The following is a 19,201-nucleotide window of genomic DNA, read 5'->3' on the forward strand; positions in this document are numbered from 1 at the left end:
CGGGCACGTGCAGCCAGAAAAGGCTGCTCCTCCACGCCGTCCAGAACGTCTTCGACCACCGATCCACTCTCCTCCGCCATCTCCCGTCTCTCCAGACCGGAGACTAGCTCTGTCAGCTCTGGAATAAAGTCTATGGTTCTATAGCATCTTTGAGGTAGGATGGGGCCATGTCATTTATGGCTTTGTAGGTCAAGAGTAGAATTTTGAATTTGATTCTAAACTCGACGGGGAGCCAGTGAAGAGACTTCAGCACTGGCGTAATGTGCTCTCTTCTTTTTGTTCCTGTTAGTAATCTTGCTGCTGCATTTTGAACCAGTTGAAAGCTTTTTATGGAGCTTTTAGGACACGCTGCAAGCAGGGAGTTACAGTAGTCTAATCTAGACGTTACAAATGCATGGATAAGTTTTTCGGCATCACTTTTAGGCCGGATTCTTCTGATTTTGGCTCTTGTTGCGCAAATGGAAATAGGCTGTTTTACAAGCTTGATTTATATGAGCTTTAAATGAGAGCTCCTGGTCAAATAAGACTCCAAGGTTTCTTACAGTAGAACTGGAGGCTACACTAACATTGTCCAGTGTGACTATCTGCTCAGATAGAGAGTCTCGTAGATGCTTAGGGCCAAGCACAATGACCTCGGTTTTTTCAGGGTTAAGAAGCAGGTAGTTAAGTGTCATCCAGAATAAACACATACCAATCAAAACTTGTGTGTAAATAAAGATACAGTCCAGTGACATTGTCAAAAAAGAAAAAAAAGAGAAAGAAGAAGAAAAAAAAAAGGAAAAAAAAATAGAGAAAAAAAAATAGTTAATAGTTTTGATTGATTGAAAAAATAACCAGTTGTTCTTGTTTTACGCTAAAACACCTAATAATTCTCTTACTCAATGTAAAACGTAAATGTAAAACTTAAAATGCCAGAAAATCCATCACTTTTAACCATTGATGAAAAGTGTCTTTTTTTGTACTTATTAAATTGTACTTATTAAAGATTTATTCTGATTATGCTCAGGGAACGTAAAAGCAGTTTTATCAGTTTTAAAAGACAAAATGAAACTGAATTGAAAATATGAATTGATCGATACAAATGAAAAACAAAAACATTTACTTTTGTTAAATCACCGCGTGCTTTATTTTATTGTCATTTTTCAACTTGAGCTCTATTATTATAGTATTTTTATTGATTCCGCATATTTTTAATTCATCAGTTTATCGCTCCATCCTTTTTAACTGGCCTCAGACCTCCAGCTGGATTGGCCCATGTGATCATATGTAGTACTTTTCATTGTAAATCGGAGTATTTCTACCATCATAACCTGAATAAACCTTCATATTGAATGTTCAAAGTCTGACTGAACGTGTTGTAGCTCAGTGAGAACCTGTATGTGACGAGTGACAGCAGGTTGGACCCTGAGTCAGTGAGAAAGAAAGAGTGAAACATGTTGTGGTCTGTTTGTAGCACGAAAGTCCCGGAGGTGGTTGAAGAATAAAATGCTTATGTTTTTTGTCGGACTAAACAGATGCAACATGCGGCTGACACGGCCTGTCCCCGTCCTCTGTAAGTGCTTTTCATTCTTTATTTATTTATTCTCTCATTTATTTATTTACTTATTCTTCTGCATGTCTTGGAGAATGTGAATGTGAAATGGCAGTTTGATAGGTTTAAGTATTTGGTATCTCTAACTTTACACCTACGCTAGTATTTGAGAAGCATCAGAGAACCAAGCAGGTCTACGACGGGTCTAAAAAGGACTACGAGACTGCATTGTGTGGGCTTATCTTTAATGGTTAGACTTAGTTTAGTTCTTTCTTAGACCTTATTTAGTCTTGGTTTTGACCTGGTTTATATATTTGAGCAGCTTCCCATTGTTTGTGCTTCTTCCTGTTCATTTTTAAAATTGTATTATTCTCATTTTGGGTTGTTTGTGTTGCTGTGCATGTGCTAAAGAGATTTTTGTGAGTGGATAAAACGTGAATAAAAGTGTTTTGTTTGGTGTTTACGTCTTTGTCGGCAGGAAGTCAGTGGTCTGAAACCCACAGCTCTGACTTCCTCTGACAAAGAGCACCAGTGGGAGGGGCAGTAGCTCAGTGAGAGAGGGCTTCTTCTTCTCCTTCTTCTTCTTCTTCTTCCTCTTCTTCTTCTTCTTCTTCTTCTTCTTCTTCTTCTTCTTCTTCTTCTTCTTCTTCCTCTTCTTCCTCTTCTTCTTCTTCTTCTTCTTCTTCTTCTTCTTCTTCTTCTTCTTCTTCTTCTTCTTCTTCTTCTTCTTCCTTCCTCTTCTTCTTCTTCTTCTTCTTCCTCTTCTTCTTCTTCTTCTTCTTCTTCTTCCTCTTCCTCTTCCTCTTCCTCTTCTTCCTCTTCTTCTTCTTCCTCTTCTTCTTCTTCTTCTTCTTCTTCTTCTTCTTCTTCTTCTTCTTCTTCTTCCTTCCTCTTCTTCTTCTTCTTCTTCTTCTTCTTCTTCTTCTTCTTCTTCTTCTTCTTCTTCTTCTTCTTCTTCTTCTTCTTCTTCTTCTTCTTCTTCCTTCCTCTTCTTCTTCTTCTTCTTCTTCCTCTTCTTCTTCTTCTTCTTCTTCTTCTTCCTCTTCCTCTTCCTCTTCCTCTTCTTCCTCTTCTTCTTCTTCTTCTTCTTCTTCTTCTTCTTCTTCTTCTTCTTCTTCTTCTTCTTCTTCTTCTTCTTCTTCTTCCTTCCTCTTCTTCTTCTTCTTCCTCTTCTTCTTCTTCTTCTTCTTCTTCTTCCTCTTCCTCTTCCTCTTCCTCTTCTTCCTCTTCTTCTTCTTCCTCTTCTTCTTCTTCTTCTTCTTCTTCTTCTTCTTCTTCTTCTTCTTCTTCTTCTTCTTCCTTCCTCTTCTTCTTCTTCTTCTTCTTCTTCTTCTTCTTCTTCTTCTTCTTCTTCTTCTTCTTCTTCTTCTTCTTCTTCTTCTTCTTCTTCCTTCCTCTTCTTCTTCTTCTTCTTCTTCTTCTTCTTCTTCTTCTTCTTCTTCTTCTTCTTCTTCTTCTTCTTCTTCTTCTTCTTCTTCTTCTTCTTCCTCTTTTTCTTCTTATTCCTCTTCTTCTTCTTCTCCTTCTTCTTCTCCTTCGTCTTCTTCTTCTTCCTCTTCTTCTCCTTCTTCTCCTTCTTCTTCTTCCTTCCTCTTCTTCTTCTTCGTCCTTCCTCTTCTTCCTCTTCTTCTTCTCCTTCTTCTTCCTCACCTTCTTCTTCTTCCTTCCTCTTCTTCTTCATCTTCTTCTTCCTTCCTCTTCTCCTTCTTCTTTCAGACTTCCTATAAGTGATCTGTTCTTCTGTATCTACCTCTGTATCTACCTGCGTTGCACCAATGAAATTTCCCCATGTGGGACAATAAAGGATTATCTTATCTTATCTTATCTTCTTCTTCTGACCCGAAGCCTGACCAGTTTAAGATTTTAACATCTTTGTCTAGTATGTTTTGATCAGCTCTCTTCATGTTGTAAACACAGATTTTACCCAGGGATTCTTAACTCCCTCCAAACGACTCAAGCGTTTGTCATCTGCCAGTAAGGCCTGCACTGGAATCCCCGGCACAACATTACTCTCAATATTATTGCAGCACAGCAACGCTCTGATTTGAAGCAGTTAACTCTTTGTTTTTAACTGTAGAATTGACTATTTTAGCTTTATGTTCCTGGATCTATTTGTTTCAAGGTGTTTCTTACGTCTTCCCTTCAAAATTCTCTTCTCATTTCAATATTAGGTATCTGAGAAATGTGAAATTATTCTACTAAATGTAAGCGCTCGAACATTTTAACCAGAGCTAGATCTCAAAAACTGCGGTGTAGCTTAGCGCACGTGTTTGCTCGTTTATTAGTTAGTCCCCGCCGTGTGTACGCTCAGAAACATTCACCGAAGCGGCACGATTCCTCTGCGGTAACATGTGTCTCCTCGTCTGTCCGCAGCGGCCATTTTGTGCCTGTGCGCCGGGCGCCTGCTCGTTCATCCGGACAGGTCTCACTTCTTCCGCTACGAAAACGTCTCCTTCAGCTGCTCGGACGGGCGAGCGGGCCGGGCGACGCGGGTCCTGAGGAACACCTTCCGACACTCCACCCCCTGCGACGACGGCTGGGGCGTGGCGGACGGAGCGGCCTGCGTCGTGGAGGGGCTCTTCACGTTGGACAGCGGCGTTTACTGGTGTGAAACTGACCAGAGCGGGGCGAGCGACCGCATCGACATCACGGTCACCTGTACGTGTGGAAACGTTCATATTACAGCTGTTTTGTAGATATGCAAAATCTCTATAGATTATGTATACTGTATTTTCTGGACTATAAGTCGCACCTTTTTTCGTAGTTTTGGCCCGGGGTGCGACTTATACTTATATTTATACTTATATACTTATACTCCGGAGCGACTTATATGTGATATTATTTGTTATTTTCACATTTGCAACCGCATTTCATACTCCAGTGCAACTTATACTTATATTTATACATATATACTTATACTCCGGAGCGACTTATATGTGATATTATTTGTTATTTTCACATTTGCAACCGCATTTCATACTCCATTGCAACTTATACTTATATTTATACTTATGTACTTATACTCCAGTGCGACTTATATATGTTTTTTCTTCTCTATGATGCATTTTTTGGCTGGTGCGACTTATAGTCCAGAAAATACGGTATTCAATAAATGAAGTAGCACCAGTGCTGCTTTTTTATTTTACACTTACACAAATTGCAATATTGATCTAAAACAGCGAAAGTATAGAAACCTGTTCATTGGTTGAATCGAGAAGCCGATTCACCGTAGAAAGTTATTTTAAGTTACTACATATAAGAAAGCATGGAGAACGTACATATCTTCTTTATTGGTTTTTTCCTAGACTTGTTGTAGTACTCGCTGTAGGCCTCTTTTGCCTTCCTCTGCCGTAGGTTTGCTCTTTTGTTGTTGGGCATTTCTGGTTGAGCAGTTATTCTGTTCCGTTAAGTGGAGAAACGAGGGGAAAGTCTTGCTGCCTGTACAAAAAAAATCACCAATTGGATTCAACTAAGCAAATACAGTAAGTAGGTCCTTCTCCCCCTGCTGGAGAACTGCTGCAAGTGATGATCTTTCAGTATTTAAACCCAACTGATGCAGTGAGCGGATTCTCATTTCTGAAACAACCGTGTGGAAAGACGAATCCCGCGGTCATGGAGACGATGTCATTGTGTTTGAGAAGAGTCATATCATTGGCATCGAGCAGAGAAAACATCTAAAGGAGAAGCAGAAACTGATGTACTGCAGATCTGAACCCAAGTGAGAGTGTTTGGGATACAATACAAGATCTGTGTGAGGAACAATGACACACTGAGGATCTGTGTGAGGAACAATGACACGCTGAAGATCTGTGTGAGGAACAATGACACACTGAAGATCTGTGTGAGGAACAATGACACACTGAAGATCTGTGTGAGGAACAACGACACACTGAAGATCTGTGTGAGGAACAATGACACGCTGAAGATCTGTGTAAGGAACAACGACACACTGAAGATCTGTGTGAGGAACAATGACACACTGAAGATCTGTGTGAGGAACAATGACACACTGAAGATCTGTGTGAGGAACAATGATACGCTGAAGATCTGTGTGAGGAACAATGACACGCTGAAGATCTGTGTGAGGAACAATGACACGCTGAAGATCTGTGTGAGGAACAATGACACGCTGAAGATCTGTGTGAGGAACAATGACACATGGAAGATCTGTGTGAGGAACAATGACACATGGAAGATCTGTGTGAGGAACAATGACACATGGAAGATCTGTGTGAGGAACAATGACACACTGAAGATCTGTGTGAGGAACAATGACACGCTGAAGATCTGTGTGAGGAACAATGACACGCTGAAGATCTGTGTGAGGAACAATGACACTCTGAAAATCTGTGTGAGGAACAATGACACAATGGAACAATGACACGCTGAAGATCTGTGTGAGGAACAATGACACGCTGAAGATCTGTGTGAGGAACAATGACACGCTGAAGATCTGTGTGAGGAACAATGACACGCTGAAGATCTGTGTGAGGAACAATGACACGCTGAAGATCTGTGTGAGGAACAATGACACGCTGAAGATCTGTGTGAGGAACAATGACACGCTGAAGATCTGTGTGAGGAACAATGACACGCTGAAGATCTGTGTGAGGAACAACGACACACTGAAGATCTGTGTGAGGAACAATGACACACTGAAGATCTGTGTGAGGAACAATGACACAATGGAACAATGACACGCTGAAGATCTGTGTGAGGAACAATGACACGCTGAAGATCTGTGTGAGGAACAATGACACGCTGAAGATCTGTGTGAGGAACAACGACACACTGAAGATCTGTGTGAGGAACAATGACACATGGAAGATCTGTGTGAGGAACAATGACACACTGAAGATCTGTGTGAGGAACAATGACACATGGAAGATCTGTGTGAGGAACAATGACACACTGAAGATCTGTGTGAGGAACAATGACACACTGAAGATCTGTGTGAGGAACAATGACACACTGAAGATCTGTGTGAGGAACAATGACACACTGAAGATCTGTGTGAGGAACAATGACACTCTGAAGATCTGTGTGAGGAACAATGACACACTGAAGATCTGTGTGAGGAACAATGACACACTGAAGATCAGAGGAACAATGACACACTGAAGATCTGTGTGATGAACAATGACACACTGAAGATCAGAGGAACAATGACACACTGAAGATCTGTGTGATGAACAATGACACACTGGTCGGAAATGAGACCTTTAATATTGACTATATTTAATATTTAATAAAGACCAAATAGAACGTAGCGTGACTTTCTTTTGAACAGTATGTTATATAATACACAGTTCCCCCTTAGTCACATGACTCATACCCGTTTACCTCTGTTCATCCTGCAGCAGCCCTCGTGCTCCTGAGTGTCCCGGTTCACCCCGTCCTCCAGGGGGCGCCGGTGTCTCTGGCGTGCCTGTCCAAAGAGCGGAACGGCACCGAGTTCGAGGCCCGTTTCTTCAAAGACGGATTGTTCGTCGGGAAAGTGTTTCCTGCCGTCCTGACGCTCTCCGCCGTCACGCCGGAACACCAGGGGCTGTACCGCTGCGAGTGCCCCACCGGGGGGAGCTCCCGCCCGGTGCCGCTCAGGGTCTCAAACCATAGTGGTACGTCGCACTCTCTCGCGGGTTTTCGTTCGTTCGCCTCTTCTCTTCAGCGATGTCAGGCGCGTGTCCACTGACCTGACGTCTCTACGCCCCCCACACACATGCTGGTGCCCCCTAGTGTGCGTTCAGCCTCGTTTTAAAAGGGGGGGACACGACAGACAAAGCAGACAGTTGGGGAAGACAACAAAACTGTCTCACGGAGGTCACAGGTTCGACTCTCGGGGCCGTTCTGTGCATAGTCGGCCTCTTTCTCTGGGGTTTTCAGCGATTGGCACGCTAGAAAAAGACGATGAGTTAAAAAAGCGATCGATATAAGCAGTATTCATCTTGACTTTAGTATATTTAGATACAATAGAACAAGTGAGTTTTGTTATATTTAAGTGTAGTAGCATTTTTCTTTTTTTCACATTTCGTTATTTGGAGTAAATTCAGATATTTTATGCTTGCAATCTTACTTTAAGGTGTTGAAATATACTCAAAACAACATAAATACTACTTATTTCAAGCACTTATTGACTTTGACCTCTTAGACATGGATTTGTCTTGGGTTTAGCCTGGTTTAGTTCTTTGCAGCCTTTAATTAAAAATGTAAAATGCAGAAAAAATTAACTGTGTGTTGAAATTGGTGCAGTGTCGTGGCCCGGATCCATTTGAAAAAGAAATAAAAAGGCTGTTTATCTCAATAGGATCTTTATAGATGGATAAACGATCAAGAAAACTCTGACCAGACTCTGTGCAGAAGTCCTGTGTGTGTCCAGTTACTGTCCGGCTAAACCAGGCTATACGACATGACTTTACGTCATCACAACACAACGTAAAGGGGCATTTGGTCTCTGACTGTGCAGCGATGTCTCTCACTCAGTTCGTGACACCGCCTGGATCACCGAGACCCCGCCCACGCAACCAATCACGGTGTCTCTTCTGCTCTTCGGCCTGCTCTTCCTCCTCTACACCAGCATCTTCTGCGTCGGCGTCTGCATCTGCCGCCATCTGGCTAAAGGTGCAGGCTTTGGAAACGACACATGCCCCGATGAAATGAACATGACACGTTATTAATATTGTTTTATTTGTTTTATGTGTGTTTCATGCGTTTCAGCCCGAGCCGAAGCCAAGCGACGAGGGGCAGATGCGTGCAAACTCAGGAGGGTTGCAAACACAGGACGTCCCGCTGTGGAATTTTAGCGTGACCATTATTATGCGAAGAGACGTTACGGTTTAACGGTTTTTCGTGATTATACACAAATATAATAAAAGAGAAGTCCTGAGTTTTACGAATGTGATATGAACGGGCCCATGAAACGCAATATACATTTAGGTGTACTTTCGGAGTACAGCAGTGGCGTGCGGTGTTCCATCAATCGAAAAAGTCGGGGAAAAAACAATGAATTACACAAATTAGCGTTCTATGTTGTTAAATAACTGCCTGTATTTCGAACTAATCACTGGAAACGTGAACAGAGCCTTAGCTACAAACACAGACTTGTCTCCAAAAGATAGTTTTTACGTTTGTTTGTTGAAACTCGGCGCTGCTGTTGCTTCGCTTCTCCTCTGCACATGCTCAGATTCAGGGGTTTGAGTCCGTGTGGTCCTCAGAGCGCTTTTGCAGAGCTCTAAAAGAAGCTGCTGTCCGCTCTGGTTCTAAAAGCTCATGTTAGAGAGCGGAGCGTGAACGAGCCTCTGAACACGGTCACATACTGAGCAGCGACGGGAGAAGAAGAACCAAGCTTCCTGCGCAGTACTGCTCAGCGGCCTGTAGAAGTCACTAAACGACACCAGCAGCAGAAGTGAGGGGGAAAATGGTCTTATTTGGATATATTTGAGAAAGATTTACGTATAGTTGTGACACACGGTCATTGAGTGTCTGCTTATGTCATAAAGCAGACACTATATTTTCTTGTATTTTTCCAGGATTGTCCTGATTTTTGGCGCGTTTCAACTCCTTGACACCGATTTCAAGTTATACCTCTTTACGATGGCTTTCACCGTCTTAGGGAGGCTATTACTTTTGACATTTGTACAACTTGTACTTTTGCAGTATTTGCAAAAGTATCAGTATTTTCCCCAATTGAAATGAATGGGAATATATGGAAGGATATAAGGAATATTTAAATTTTGAGGGATTTTTATGAATTTTCAATGTTTCTAGATGCAAAAAGTGTTGTTTTGCGCTCGATCGGACGAAAAACCTAGGACAAGTACGATTTTGAAAAAAGATGGACGAACATTCCATTCCAGTGCTCGAGCCTTACAAGAATAAAGTCTTTACTACACACATGTAGTACTTTTACGCAAGAATGCAGACACTCGCACTGGCTTCAGTCATTGCACATGATCTAGTTTTAGATTTTATTGTCCAATCACTGCTTGCCTTGATTGCCCTGACCGCACGCCACTGGAGTACAGATTGAAAGGAAATTACTGTATTTTGCTGCTGAAATTATCACCTTTTTTACAGTTTAGTTTTTACTATTATATTGTGCCCTGAAAAAATGACAATAATCAATAAATCCAATAATCTCGACACCCCGCCTGTGTACAAATCAATAAAACGACCTCTGTTTAGTATCATTTAACAGTTAAAGGCTTTTTAAAGGTCGGTGGTTCTCAACCTGTTTCAGTTGCGACATTTACGGCCCTAAAACACAATAAAACAGGCAGAACACAAAGCAGTGATGGCATTTTTTACCTTTATTTTCACAACATTGGCAAGTTACTTATTGTCTGTTGGAAATGGAAAACACACACATCACTTTTTGTTTGATTTTAATATTTTTTTATTTTTTTTCCATATGCACACCATAAATATCGTCCCAGTCTTGAATTCGCAAAGAAGTGTTGTCAAAGGTGCGCTTGTCTCCGTGGAGATGTTATTGCCTGTTGTTTGCGTGCAATGTCCCACAGTATAGCATAAAACTCATGTAATATGTGTCGTTTAAATGTACTCTAATGTAAACATATGTATATACTTCATCACTTCGCCGCTCCACAGTTTGATCAATTTGATGGAGCCGGCAGAGAAACGTGGAAGAGGGCGAGGACGAAATAATGCTGCGTTCACGTCGTCCTTGGAGGGCGGATTTTCTGAATTCCGACTAGAAAAATTCACACTTGAACTCAAATTTCAGACAAACCTGGACAATCCAACATGGCCGACAGTTTGATATCCGACTTGTGTTATACTTGTGTTATGTTCCCTTTATCTACTCTTTCATATTGTCGCTATATGTGCGCTAATGTTCCTTACTGTCAACAATAAAAGCCAAAATTGTGACAATATATTCAATAAATACATCATTGAATCCACATTTTGGTTAATTTGAGCACTTTCCTGGTTTTCATGATTTGATTTGCGTCGTTTCGAGCTCTGACCTCCGAGTACAAATGGAACGCAGCAAGAAGAAGAAGAAGACATACATACATCCCCTTTAAACACAAAAACACAGCCCCCTGGTGGTGAGGCCTGGAACTGTTCTTATAGTTAAATGAATCCCCTGCAACTCGTTAAGTTCTTGTTTTACCAGAACCTGTGATTATATTACTGCTGCTTGTAATATGTCGTGAATTTAAAAAAACAACAACAACAAACGAAACAGTCCTCACTCAATATGTGCGTAAATATGATTGGATTATATTTGTGGGACGTTTGAAAAGAAGATAGAAAAAATATGTCATGCTTTTGTTCAGTTCCTTCACCAGAATCTGCCCCACATTTCCACAACTCTTGAAATACATAAGCCATGAAAACTGTGCAACGCTCCACAGACCTGTAAGAGAGAGAATAAAATGACACAAACATGACACGCACACACATACACACACACACACACACACGCACGCGCGCACGCACACATGACACACACACACGCACGCGCGCACGCACACATGACACACACACACGAAACACACACACACACACACATGAAACACACACACACACACATGACACACACACACATACACACACACACACATGACACACACACAAATGACACGCACGCACGCACACACACACGCACGCACACACACACACACACACACAAACAAACATGACACACAAACACACACACACATACACACACACACACATGACACACACACACATAACACACACACACATAACACACACACACACACACGCACGCACGCACACACACACACACACAAACATGACACACAAACAAACACACACACACACGCACACACACACACACACACACAAACATGACACACACACACACACACACACACAGATACACACAGACACGCACACACACTGATACACAGACACACACAGATACACACGCACACACACACACGCACACACACACACACACACAGATACACACACACACACACACACACATGACACACACACACGAAACACACACACACACATACACACACACATGACACACACACACATGACACACACACAAATGACACACACACACACGCACGCACACACACACAAACATGACACACAAACACACACACACACACATACACACACACACACATGACACACACACACATAACACACACACATAACACACACACACACACGCACGCACGCACGCACTCACACACACACACACACACACATGACACACACACACGAAACACACACACACACATACACACACACACACACACATGACACACATAACACACAAACACATGACACACACACAAATGACACACACACGCACGCACGCACGCACGCACGCACACACACAAACAAACATGACACACAAACACACACACACACATACACACACACACACATGACACACACACACATAACACACACACACATAACACACACACACACACACGCACACACACACAGACACACACACACACACACACACACACACACACATATATAGTATAATATCAGCTCACCTGCTCAATCTTAAGAGCTTCCACACGCCTATAAAAAGCAGGACAAAAGTTTGTGTTAATAATAATAATAATATAATGCAATTGAATGGACTAAAACAGGTTTAAACCTGGTTTAAAGCGGGATTTCTCCGAGTCTAAAACAGGTCTAAAACAGGTCTAAAACAGGTCTAAACCAGGTGTAAACAAACCTTGGTGCAGCCGTCAGACTTGAGGCAGAGTTTGGTGTCACAGTGCAGGAACACGTCTGCTTCGCTGCCCACGAACTGGAACACTCTGAAGGAGAAGACGCTCTTCAGACTCGCTCCGTTTGAAACCACTGCCACGGTGTCATCGCCAGGACAGCTGAAGACACAAGCCCTCACGTTTAGAAATGCATCATCATTTTGGCCATAATTCTATTCAAAAAATCACAAATAAGCTGTTGTTTTCTGTTCAGGCGGCTCTGAGGGCAAAATACATCATGTTCACTGTTTTCTTTTGTGGTTAGTATTGAATTGTAAAAAAAAAAAACAGGAATACTCACCCGTTCTTGATGAGGTTATACTTCATATTTGCGTTGGGGTTATTCTCCGGAGTGGCCCAGCACCTGTCGATGACCAGGGCCATGAGCTTCTCGTCCACGTCCGAGGCCTTCGCCTGGACCCAGACCTCCTGGTCCAGGGTCAGCTCGGAGCTAGAGTCCACGGCAGAGGTCAGGGCCCCGTCCGTGAAGGCCATCATGTTGAAGACGTAGGTCCACTCTCCAGCGTCGATCACCTTCACCACAGAGCTGCAGGAGAGTCAGGCCGTTACTGCAATCCTGATATGTGTAAAGTTTGCTGTAACGTTTGTTGTAAAGTTTGTTGTAATGTTTGTTGTAAAGTTTGTTGTAAAGTTTGTTGTAATGTTTGTTGTAAAGTTTGTTGTAAAGTTTGTTGTAATGTTTGTTGTAAAGTTTGTTGTAAAGTTTGTTGTAATGTTTGTTGTAAAGTTTGTTGTAAAGTTTGTTGTAAAGTTTGTTGTAAAGTTTGTTGTAATGTTTGTTGTAAAGTTTGTTGTAATGTTTGTTGTAAAGTTTGTTGTAAAGTTTGTTGTAATGTTTGTTGTAAAGTTTGTTGTAAAGTTTGTTGTAATGTTTGTTGTAAAGTTTGTTGTAAAGTTTGTTGTAATGTTTGTTGTAAAGTTTGTTGTAAAGTTTGTTGTAAAGTTTGTTGTAATGTTTGTTGTAAAGTTTGTTGTAATGTTTGTTGTAAAGTTTGTTGTAAAGTTTGTTGTAATGTTTGTTGTAAAGTTTGCTGTAAAGTTTGTTGTAATGTTTGTTGTAAAGTTTGCTGTAACGTTTGTTGTAATGTTTGTTGTAAAGTTTGCTGTAAAGTTTGTTGTTATGTTTGTTGTAAAGTTTGCTGTAATGTTTGTTGTAAAGTTTGCTGTACAGTTTGTTGTTATGTTTGTTGTAAAGTTTGCTGTACAGTTTGTTGTTATGTTTGTTGTAAAGTTTGCTGTACAGTTTGTTGTTATGTTTGTTGTAAAGTTTGCTGTACAGTTTGTTGTTATGTTTGTTGTAAAGTTTGCTGTACAGTTTGTTGTTATGTTTGTTGTAAAGTTTGCTGTAACGTTTGTTGTAATATTTGTTGTAATATTTGTTGTAAAGTTTGTTGTAAAGTTTGCTGTAACATTTGTTGTAATGTTTGTTGTAAAGTTTGCTGTAAAGTTTGTTGTTATGTTTGTTGTAAAGTTTGCTGTAAAGTTTGTTGTAATGTTTGTTGTAAAGTTTGCTGTAAAGTTTGTTGTAATGTTTGTTGTAAAGTTTGCTGTAAAGTTTGCTGTAATGTTTGTTGTAAAGTTTGTTGTAAAGTTTGTTGTACAGTTTGCTTTAAAGTTTGCTGTAGTTTTTAGCTGTAACGTTTGCTGTAACAATTACTGTAAAGTTTTGCTGTAAAGTTTTGCTGTAAAGTTTGTTGTAAAGTTTGTTGTAAAGTTTGTTGTAAAGTTTGTTGTAAAGTTTGTTGTAATGTTTGTTGTAAAGTTTGTTGTAATGTTTGTTGTAAAGTTTGTTGTAAAGTTTGTTGTAATGTTTGTTGTAAAGTTTGCTGTAAAGTTTGTTGTAATGTTTGTTGTAAAGTTTGCTGTAACGTTTGTTGTAATGTTTGTTGTAAAGTTTGCTGTAAAGTTTGTTGTTATGTTTGTTGTAAAGTTTGCTGTAATGTTTGTTGTAAAGTTTGCTGTACAGTTTGTTGTTATGTTTGTTGTAAAGTTTGCTGTACAGTTTGTTGTTATGTTTGTTGTAAAGTTTGCTGTACAGTTTGTTGTTATGTTTGTTGTAAAGTTTGCTGTACAGTTTGTTGTTATGTTTGTTGTAAAGTTTGCTGTACAGTTTGTTGTTATGTTTGTTGTAAAGTTTGCTGTAACGTTTGTTGTAATATTTGTTGTAATATTTGTTGTAAAGTTTGTTGTAAAGTTTGCTGTAACATTTGTTGTAATGTTTGTTGTAAAGTTTGCTGTAAAGTTTGTTGTTATGTTTGTTGTAAAGTTTGCTGTAAAGTTTGTTGTAATGTTTGTTGTAAAGTTTGCTGTAAAGTTTGTTGTAATGTTTGTTGTAAAGTTTGCTGTAAAGTTTGCTGTAATGTTTGTTGTAAAGTTTGTTGTAAAGTTTGTTGTACAGTTTGCTTTAAAGTTTGCTGTAGTTTTTAGCTGTAACGTTTGCTGTAACAATTACTGTAAAGTTTTGCTGTAAAGTTTTGCTGTAAAGTTTGTTGTAAAGTTTGTTGTAAAGTTTGTTGTAAAGTTTGCTGTAAAGTTTGTTGTTATGTTTGTTGTAAAGTTTGCTGTACAGTTTGTTGTTATGTTTGTTGTAAAGTTTGCTGTACAGTTTGTTGTTATGTTTGTTGTAAAGTTTGCTGTAACGTTTGTTGTAATGTTTGTTGTAATATTTGTTGTAAAGTTTGTTGTAAAGTTTGCTGTAACATTTGTTGTAATGTTTGTTGTAAAGTTTGCTGTAAAGTTTGTTGTTATGTTTGTTGTAAAGTTTGCTGTAAAGTTTGTTGTAATGTTTGTTGTAAAGTTTGCTGTAAAGTTTGTTGTAATGTTTGTTGTAAAGTTTGCTGTAAAGTTTGCTGTAATGTTTGTTGTAAAGTTTGTTGTAAAGTTTGTTGTACAGTTTGCTTTAAAGTTTGCTGTAGTTTTTAGCTGTAACGTTTGCTGTAACAATTACTGTAAAGTTTTGCTGTAAAGTTTTGCTGTAAAGTTTGTTTTAAAGTTTGTTGTAAAGTTTGTTGTAAAGTTTGCTGTAATGTTTACTGTAATTTTTTGCTGTAGTTTTCAGTAAGGTTTTGTTGTTAAGTTTGCTGTAAAGTTTGCTGTAACGTTTGCTGTAGTTTGCTGTAAAGTTTGCTGTAGTTTGCTGTAAAGTTTGCTGTAAGGTTTGCTGTAACGTTTGCTGTAAGGTTTGTTGTAAAGTTTGTTGTAAAGTTTGCCGTAATGTTTACTATAAAGTTTTGCTGTAGTTTGCTGTAAAGTTTACTGTAAAGTTCTGTTGTACAGTTTTGTCGTAAAGTTTGCTGTAACGTTTGCTGTAAAGTTAGTTGTAAAGTTTTGCTGTAATGTTCGTTGTTGTTTTACTGAAATGTTTACTGTAACTTTTGCTGTAGTTTGCTGTAAAGTTTGCCGTAAAGTTTGCTGTAAAGTACCTGTCCAGGATCTTGAAGGACATGGTCTGGACTTGAGGCTGGACGTAGGCGCAGGAGAACTCGATGTACAGCTGGTCGTCACGGGAGATGATGCCACTGCTTTCGTTCGACATGATGGTGTTGGAGTAAACGATCTTGTTGCCATTTATCTGCAAGTGAAGGTAACAGTTTATACGGTGCGTCCTGTCTCAAGCCCTGTTTTTCAGTCCCGGTCCAGTCCTTTTTCAGTCGCGGTCCAGTCCTTTTTCAGTCGAGGTCCAGTCCTTTTTCAGTCCCGGTCCAGTCCTTTTTCAGTCGAGGTCCAGTCCTTTTTCAGTGCTGGTCCAGTCTTATTTCAGTCGCGGTCCAGTCCTTTTTCAGTCCCGGTCCAGTCCTTTTTCAGTCGAGGTCCAGTCCTTTTTCAGTCACGGTCCAATACTTTTTCAGTCGTGGTCCAGTCCTATTTCAGTCGTGGTCCAATACTTTTTCAGTCGTGGTCCAATACTTTTTCAGTCGTGGTCCAGTCCTTTTTCAGTCGCGGTCCAGTCCTTTTTCAGTCGCGGTCCAGTCCTTTTTCAGTCCCGGTCCAGTCCTTTTTCAGTCCCGGTCCAGTCCGTTTTCAGTCCCGGTCCAGTCCTTTTTCAGTCGCGGTCCAGTCCTTTTTCAGTCGCGGTCCAGTCCTTTTTCAGTCGCGGTCCAGTCCTTTTTCAGTCCCGGTCCAGTCCTTTTTCAGTCGCGGTCCAGTCCTTTTTCAGTCGCGGTCCAGTCCTTTTTCAGTCGCGGTCCAGTCCTTTTTCAGTCCCGGTCCAGTCCTTTTTCAGTCGCGGTCCCGTCTCGGTCCAGTCCTTTTTCAGTCGCGGTCCCGTCTCGGTCCAGTCCTTTTTCAGTCGCGGTCCCGTCTCGGTCCAGTCCTTTTTCAGTCGCGGTCCCGTCTCGGTCCAGTCCTTTTTCAGTCGCGGTCCAGTCCCGGTTCGGTTCAGTCCTGGTCTTACCGACACGTTGGCTGCACAGTTGTCTGTGTCGCTGAAGGTGAAGGTGACCCGGTTGGTGTTGGGGTCGTGGACTCCGGAGCAGCTCGGGTCGTTCAGGTGCAGACTGGAGATGTCGACGCCCCTTTCCTCCAGGAGACATCCAACCAGAGAAACAGAGGCACTTTTAGAAGCACACATGGTGTTGTCTCCTGGGGATCAGAGCACATATTTAGTAACTAAGGATATTATTCTTGCACAGGGGCCAGTGTTTCCAGCTGAAAGCACTTCATGTCACGAGACGGCTTTAACTGGGCTGTGGACCCGCCCCCAAAGCAATAACAACAGTACATTTCAGTGTCCAGTGTGATGGCCTTGATCCTTTTTAATTCATTTCTACTGTTTCTTCTCAAGTATTTTTAGTTGGAGGAAACATACCCAGTGTGTTTTGGGCCCTGAAGGGGGCGGCATACGAGCTGCGACAGAAACACTTGGGTTCTCCGCCAACAGACAAACCGCAGAACTCATTACCGTCAATGCATTTATGTTCATGACATCCAGAGGCGGCTGAAAAACAAAAGAACAGTTTCTTGGAAATTGGTGCCACGACACGGCACCAATTTCAACACACAGTTCATAAAACAGTTCATTTTTTCTGTATTTTCCATTTTTAATTAAAGGCTGCATAGAACTAAACCAGGCCAAACCCCAGACAAATCCATGTCTAAGAGGTCAAAGTCAATAAGTGCTTGAAATAAGTAGTATTTATGTTGTTTTGAGTATATTTCAATACCTTGAAGTAAGATTGCAAGCATAAACAGGGTAAATTGGTTCATTGATAATCGTAATTACTCCAATCACAATACAATTCTCAGAACGACACCGAAGCCCAAAAGGTAAAGCTAAATAATAGACGTTTTTTTAAAAGAAAATTGAAAATCATTCAGGCTGATTTAGCCGTTTACACACTAGACGAGTGGTGAGCTTTACATCATGTCAATAAACAAATAATATACATTTTACTGTTGTGTAGCACAGGAATTTGATATTGTGACATGTCTATTTTATACAGCAAGCACTTTTCAGGCACCAAAAAAACCCCAAGAACCTTTGAGGTCAATAACAAGATAAAGTAAATTCAATAGTTATAGTGAATCATGTTCTCACAGCAGCCCACAGTGTCCATCCAGTCTTTGAGCCGACAGACGCGTGCGTAGGCGTCCAGCAGGTGGCAGAAGAGGCCGTCTGTGTCCGTGTAGTTGCACAGGAGGCGGGAGCAGGCCGAGATGTAGGGCGCTACGTCTACTCTGCAGCTAGCAAAGGGCTCTTTCTTCAGTGTGTCACACCTGAAAACACACAGTATGTTTGGGTTTAATGCTCTTCATCCTCCTGCAGGGATATTCAACATACGGCCCAGGGGCCACAACAGGCCCTCCAAGTGATTGATCCGGACCACGACCCATTTTCAAAATATCAATATATATATTTTTTAAAGTGTGTGTTTCCATTGACTGCAGTGTGTTTCCATTGACTACAGTGTGTTTTCATTGACTACAGTGTGTTTTCATTGACTACAGTGTGTTTCCATTGACTACAGTGTGTTTCCATTGACTACAGTGTGTTTCCATGGACTACAGAATGTTTTACAGTGTGTTTCCATCAACTACAATGTGTTTCCATTGACTACAGTGTGTTTCCATTGACTACAGTGTGTTTCCATTGACTACAGTGTGTTTCCATTGACTACAGTGTGTTTCCATTGACTACAGTGTGTTTCCATTGACTACAGTGTGTTTCCATTGGCTACAGTGTGTTTCCATTGACTCCAGTGTGTTTCCACTGACATACACATATTGTGGGCATCGATGTTGTCGTACCTCTGTTTGACGGCGTCACAGTTGATCCCGTCTCCTCGAGGATCGTCGACCACTGTGTCACACCTGAGGCAAGAACAAAACCGTTCATTCGGTTGCCGGGGAAACCACTCACAGCTGTACAGCAGCAGCAACAGAGGAGAAGATGTATTTGCACAATGTGAATGAAGCAGGATCTTACCCCGCAGCGTTGCCGTCGGCTGGGCTGACGTTGGAAGCGTTTGAGCAAATCCCCGTGTCATTTTGAACGGCTGATGAAAAAGTCGTTATTTTACTGGCGAAGGACACGTTTGGACAGTGTAACATCTCCTTGAGTCACGTTAAAGTCGTCTTACCCTCATAGCGGACGTGTACGGTCGTGCCATCGAAAAACACTTGCACGGTCAAGTCCCCTTTCGCCACTTTGACCAGAACCCCTCCCGGAACCTTGAGGGCCTCTGCCGCTCCGACCGCCGTGCCGTTCTCTGTGGCGGCGAAGAGGAAGCCGCTCTGGTTCTGTTTGGAAAGTAAACACGGGATGGATTTGTTCACGCAAAATCAAACGTTAGTGAGAAGAAGACGAAACACTTTAATGGGTTTGAAGCTAATCTCGTTGTGTGTAAAAATGTTGTGTATCTGCCGACGTTTAGCGCTGCGGATTTGAGTCCTCGACAGGGCGTAG

At 41.2% G+C, this 19,201-nt stretch overlaps 3 protein-coding genes across 3 annotated transcripts; 1 reads left to right on the forward strand and 2 right to left on the reverse strand.

Moving 5' to 3' along the window:
- Positions 1 to 2,079: 2,079 nt before the first annotated feature.
- LOC140371526 (uncharacterized) lies at positions 2,080 to 3,024 on the reverse strand (the record flags this gene model as incomplete). The annotated part of the gene is made up of 1 exon (XM_072458696.1): positions 2,080 to 3,024. A coding segment is annotated over one exon (945 nt), but the record flags the coding sequence as incomplete, so codon positions are not given.
- A 603-nt stretch (positions 3,025 to 3,627) lies between these two features.
- On the forward strand, positions 3,628 to 8,331 carry LOC140371527 (low affinity immunoglobulin gamma Fc region receptor III-A-like). The gene is made up of 5 exons (XM_072458697.1): positions 3,628 to 3,664; positions 3,905 to 4,189; positions 6,892 to 7,149; positions 8,012 to 8,149; positions 8,246 to 8,331. The coding sequence occupies exons 1-5, from the start codon at positions 3,628 to 3,630 to the stop codon at positions 8,329 to 8,331; spliced, it is 804 nt and encodes a 267-aa protein (XP_072314798.1).
- Positions 8,332 to 9,763: 1,432 nt separating this feature from the next.
- On the reverse strand, positions 9,764 to 18,846 carry LOC140371528 (alpha-tectorin-like). The gene is made up of 9 exons (XM_072458698.1): positions 18,722 to 18,846; positions 18,544 to 18,606; positions 17,834 to 18,012; positions 17,105 to 17,233; positions 16,691 to 16,878; positions 15,720 to 15,868; positions 12,578 to 12,823; positions 12,243 to 12,396; positions 9,764 to 9,784 (listed from the first exon to the last, which is right to left on the reverse strand). The coding sequence occupies exons 1-9, from the start codon at positions 18,844 to 18,846 to the stop codon at positions 9,764 to 9,766; spliced, it is 1,254 nt and encodes a 417-aa protein (XP_072314799.1).
- Between the last annotated feature and the right edge of the window lie 355 nt (positions 18,847 to 19,201).

Source organism: Eucyclogobius newberryi, unplaced genomic scaffold (genome assembly GCF_026437365.1).
Source record: "Eucyclogobius newberryi isolate DKJ021-1_F unplaced genomic scaffold, fEucNew1.0.hap1 SCAF_22, whole genome shotgun sequence".
Taxonomy (NCBI): Eukaryota; Metazoa; Chordata; class Actinopteri; order Gobiiformes; family Gobiidae; genus Eucyclogobius; species Eucyclogobius newberryi.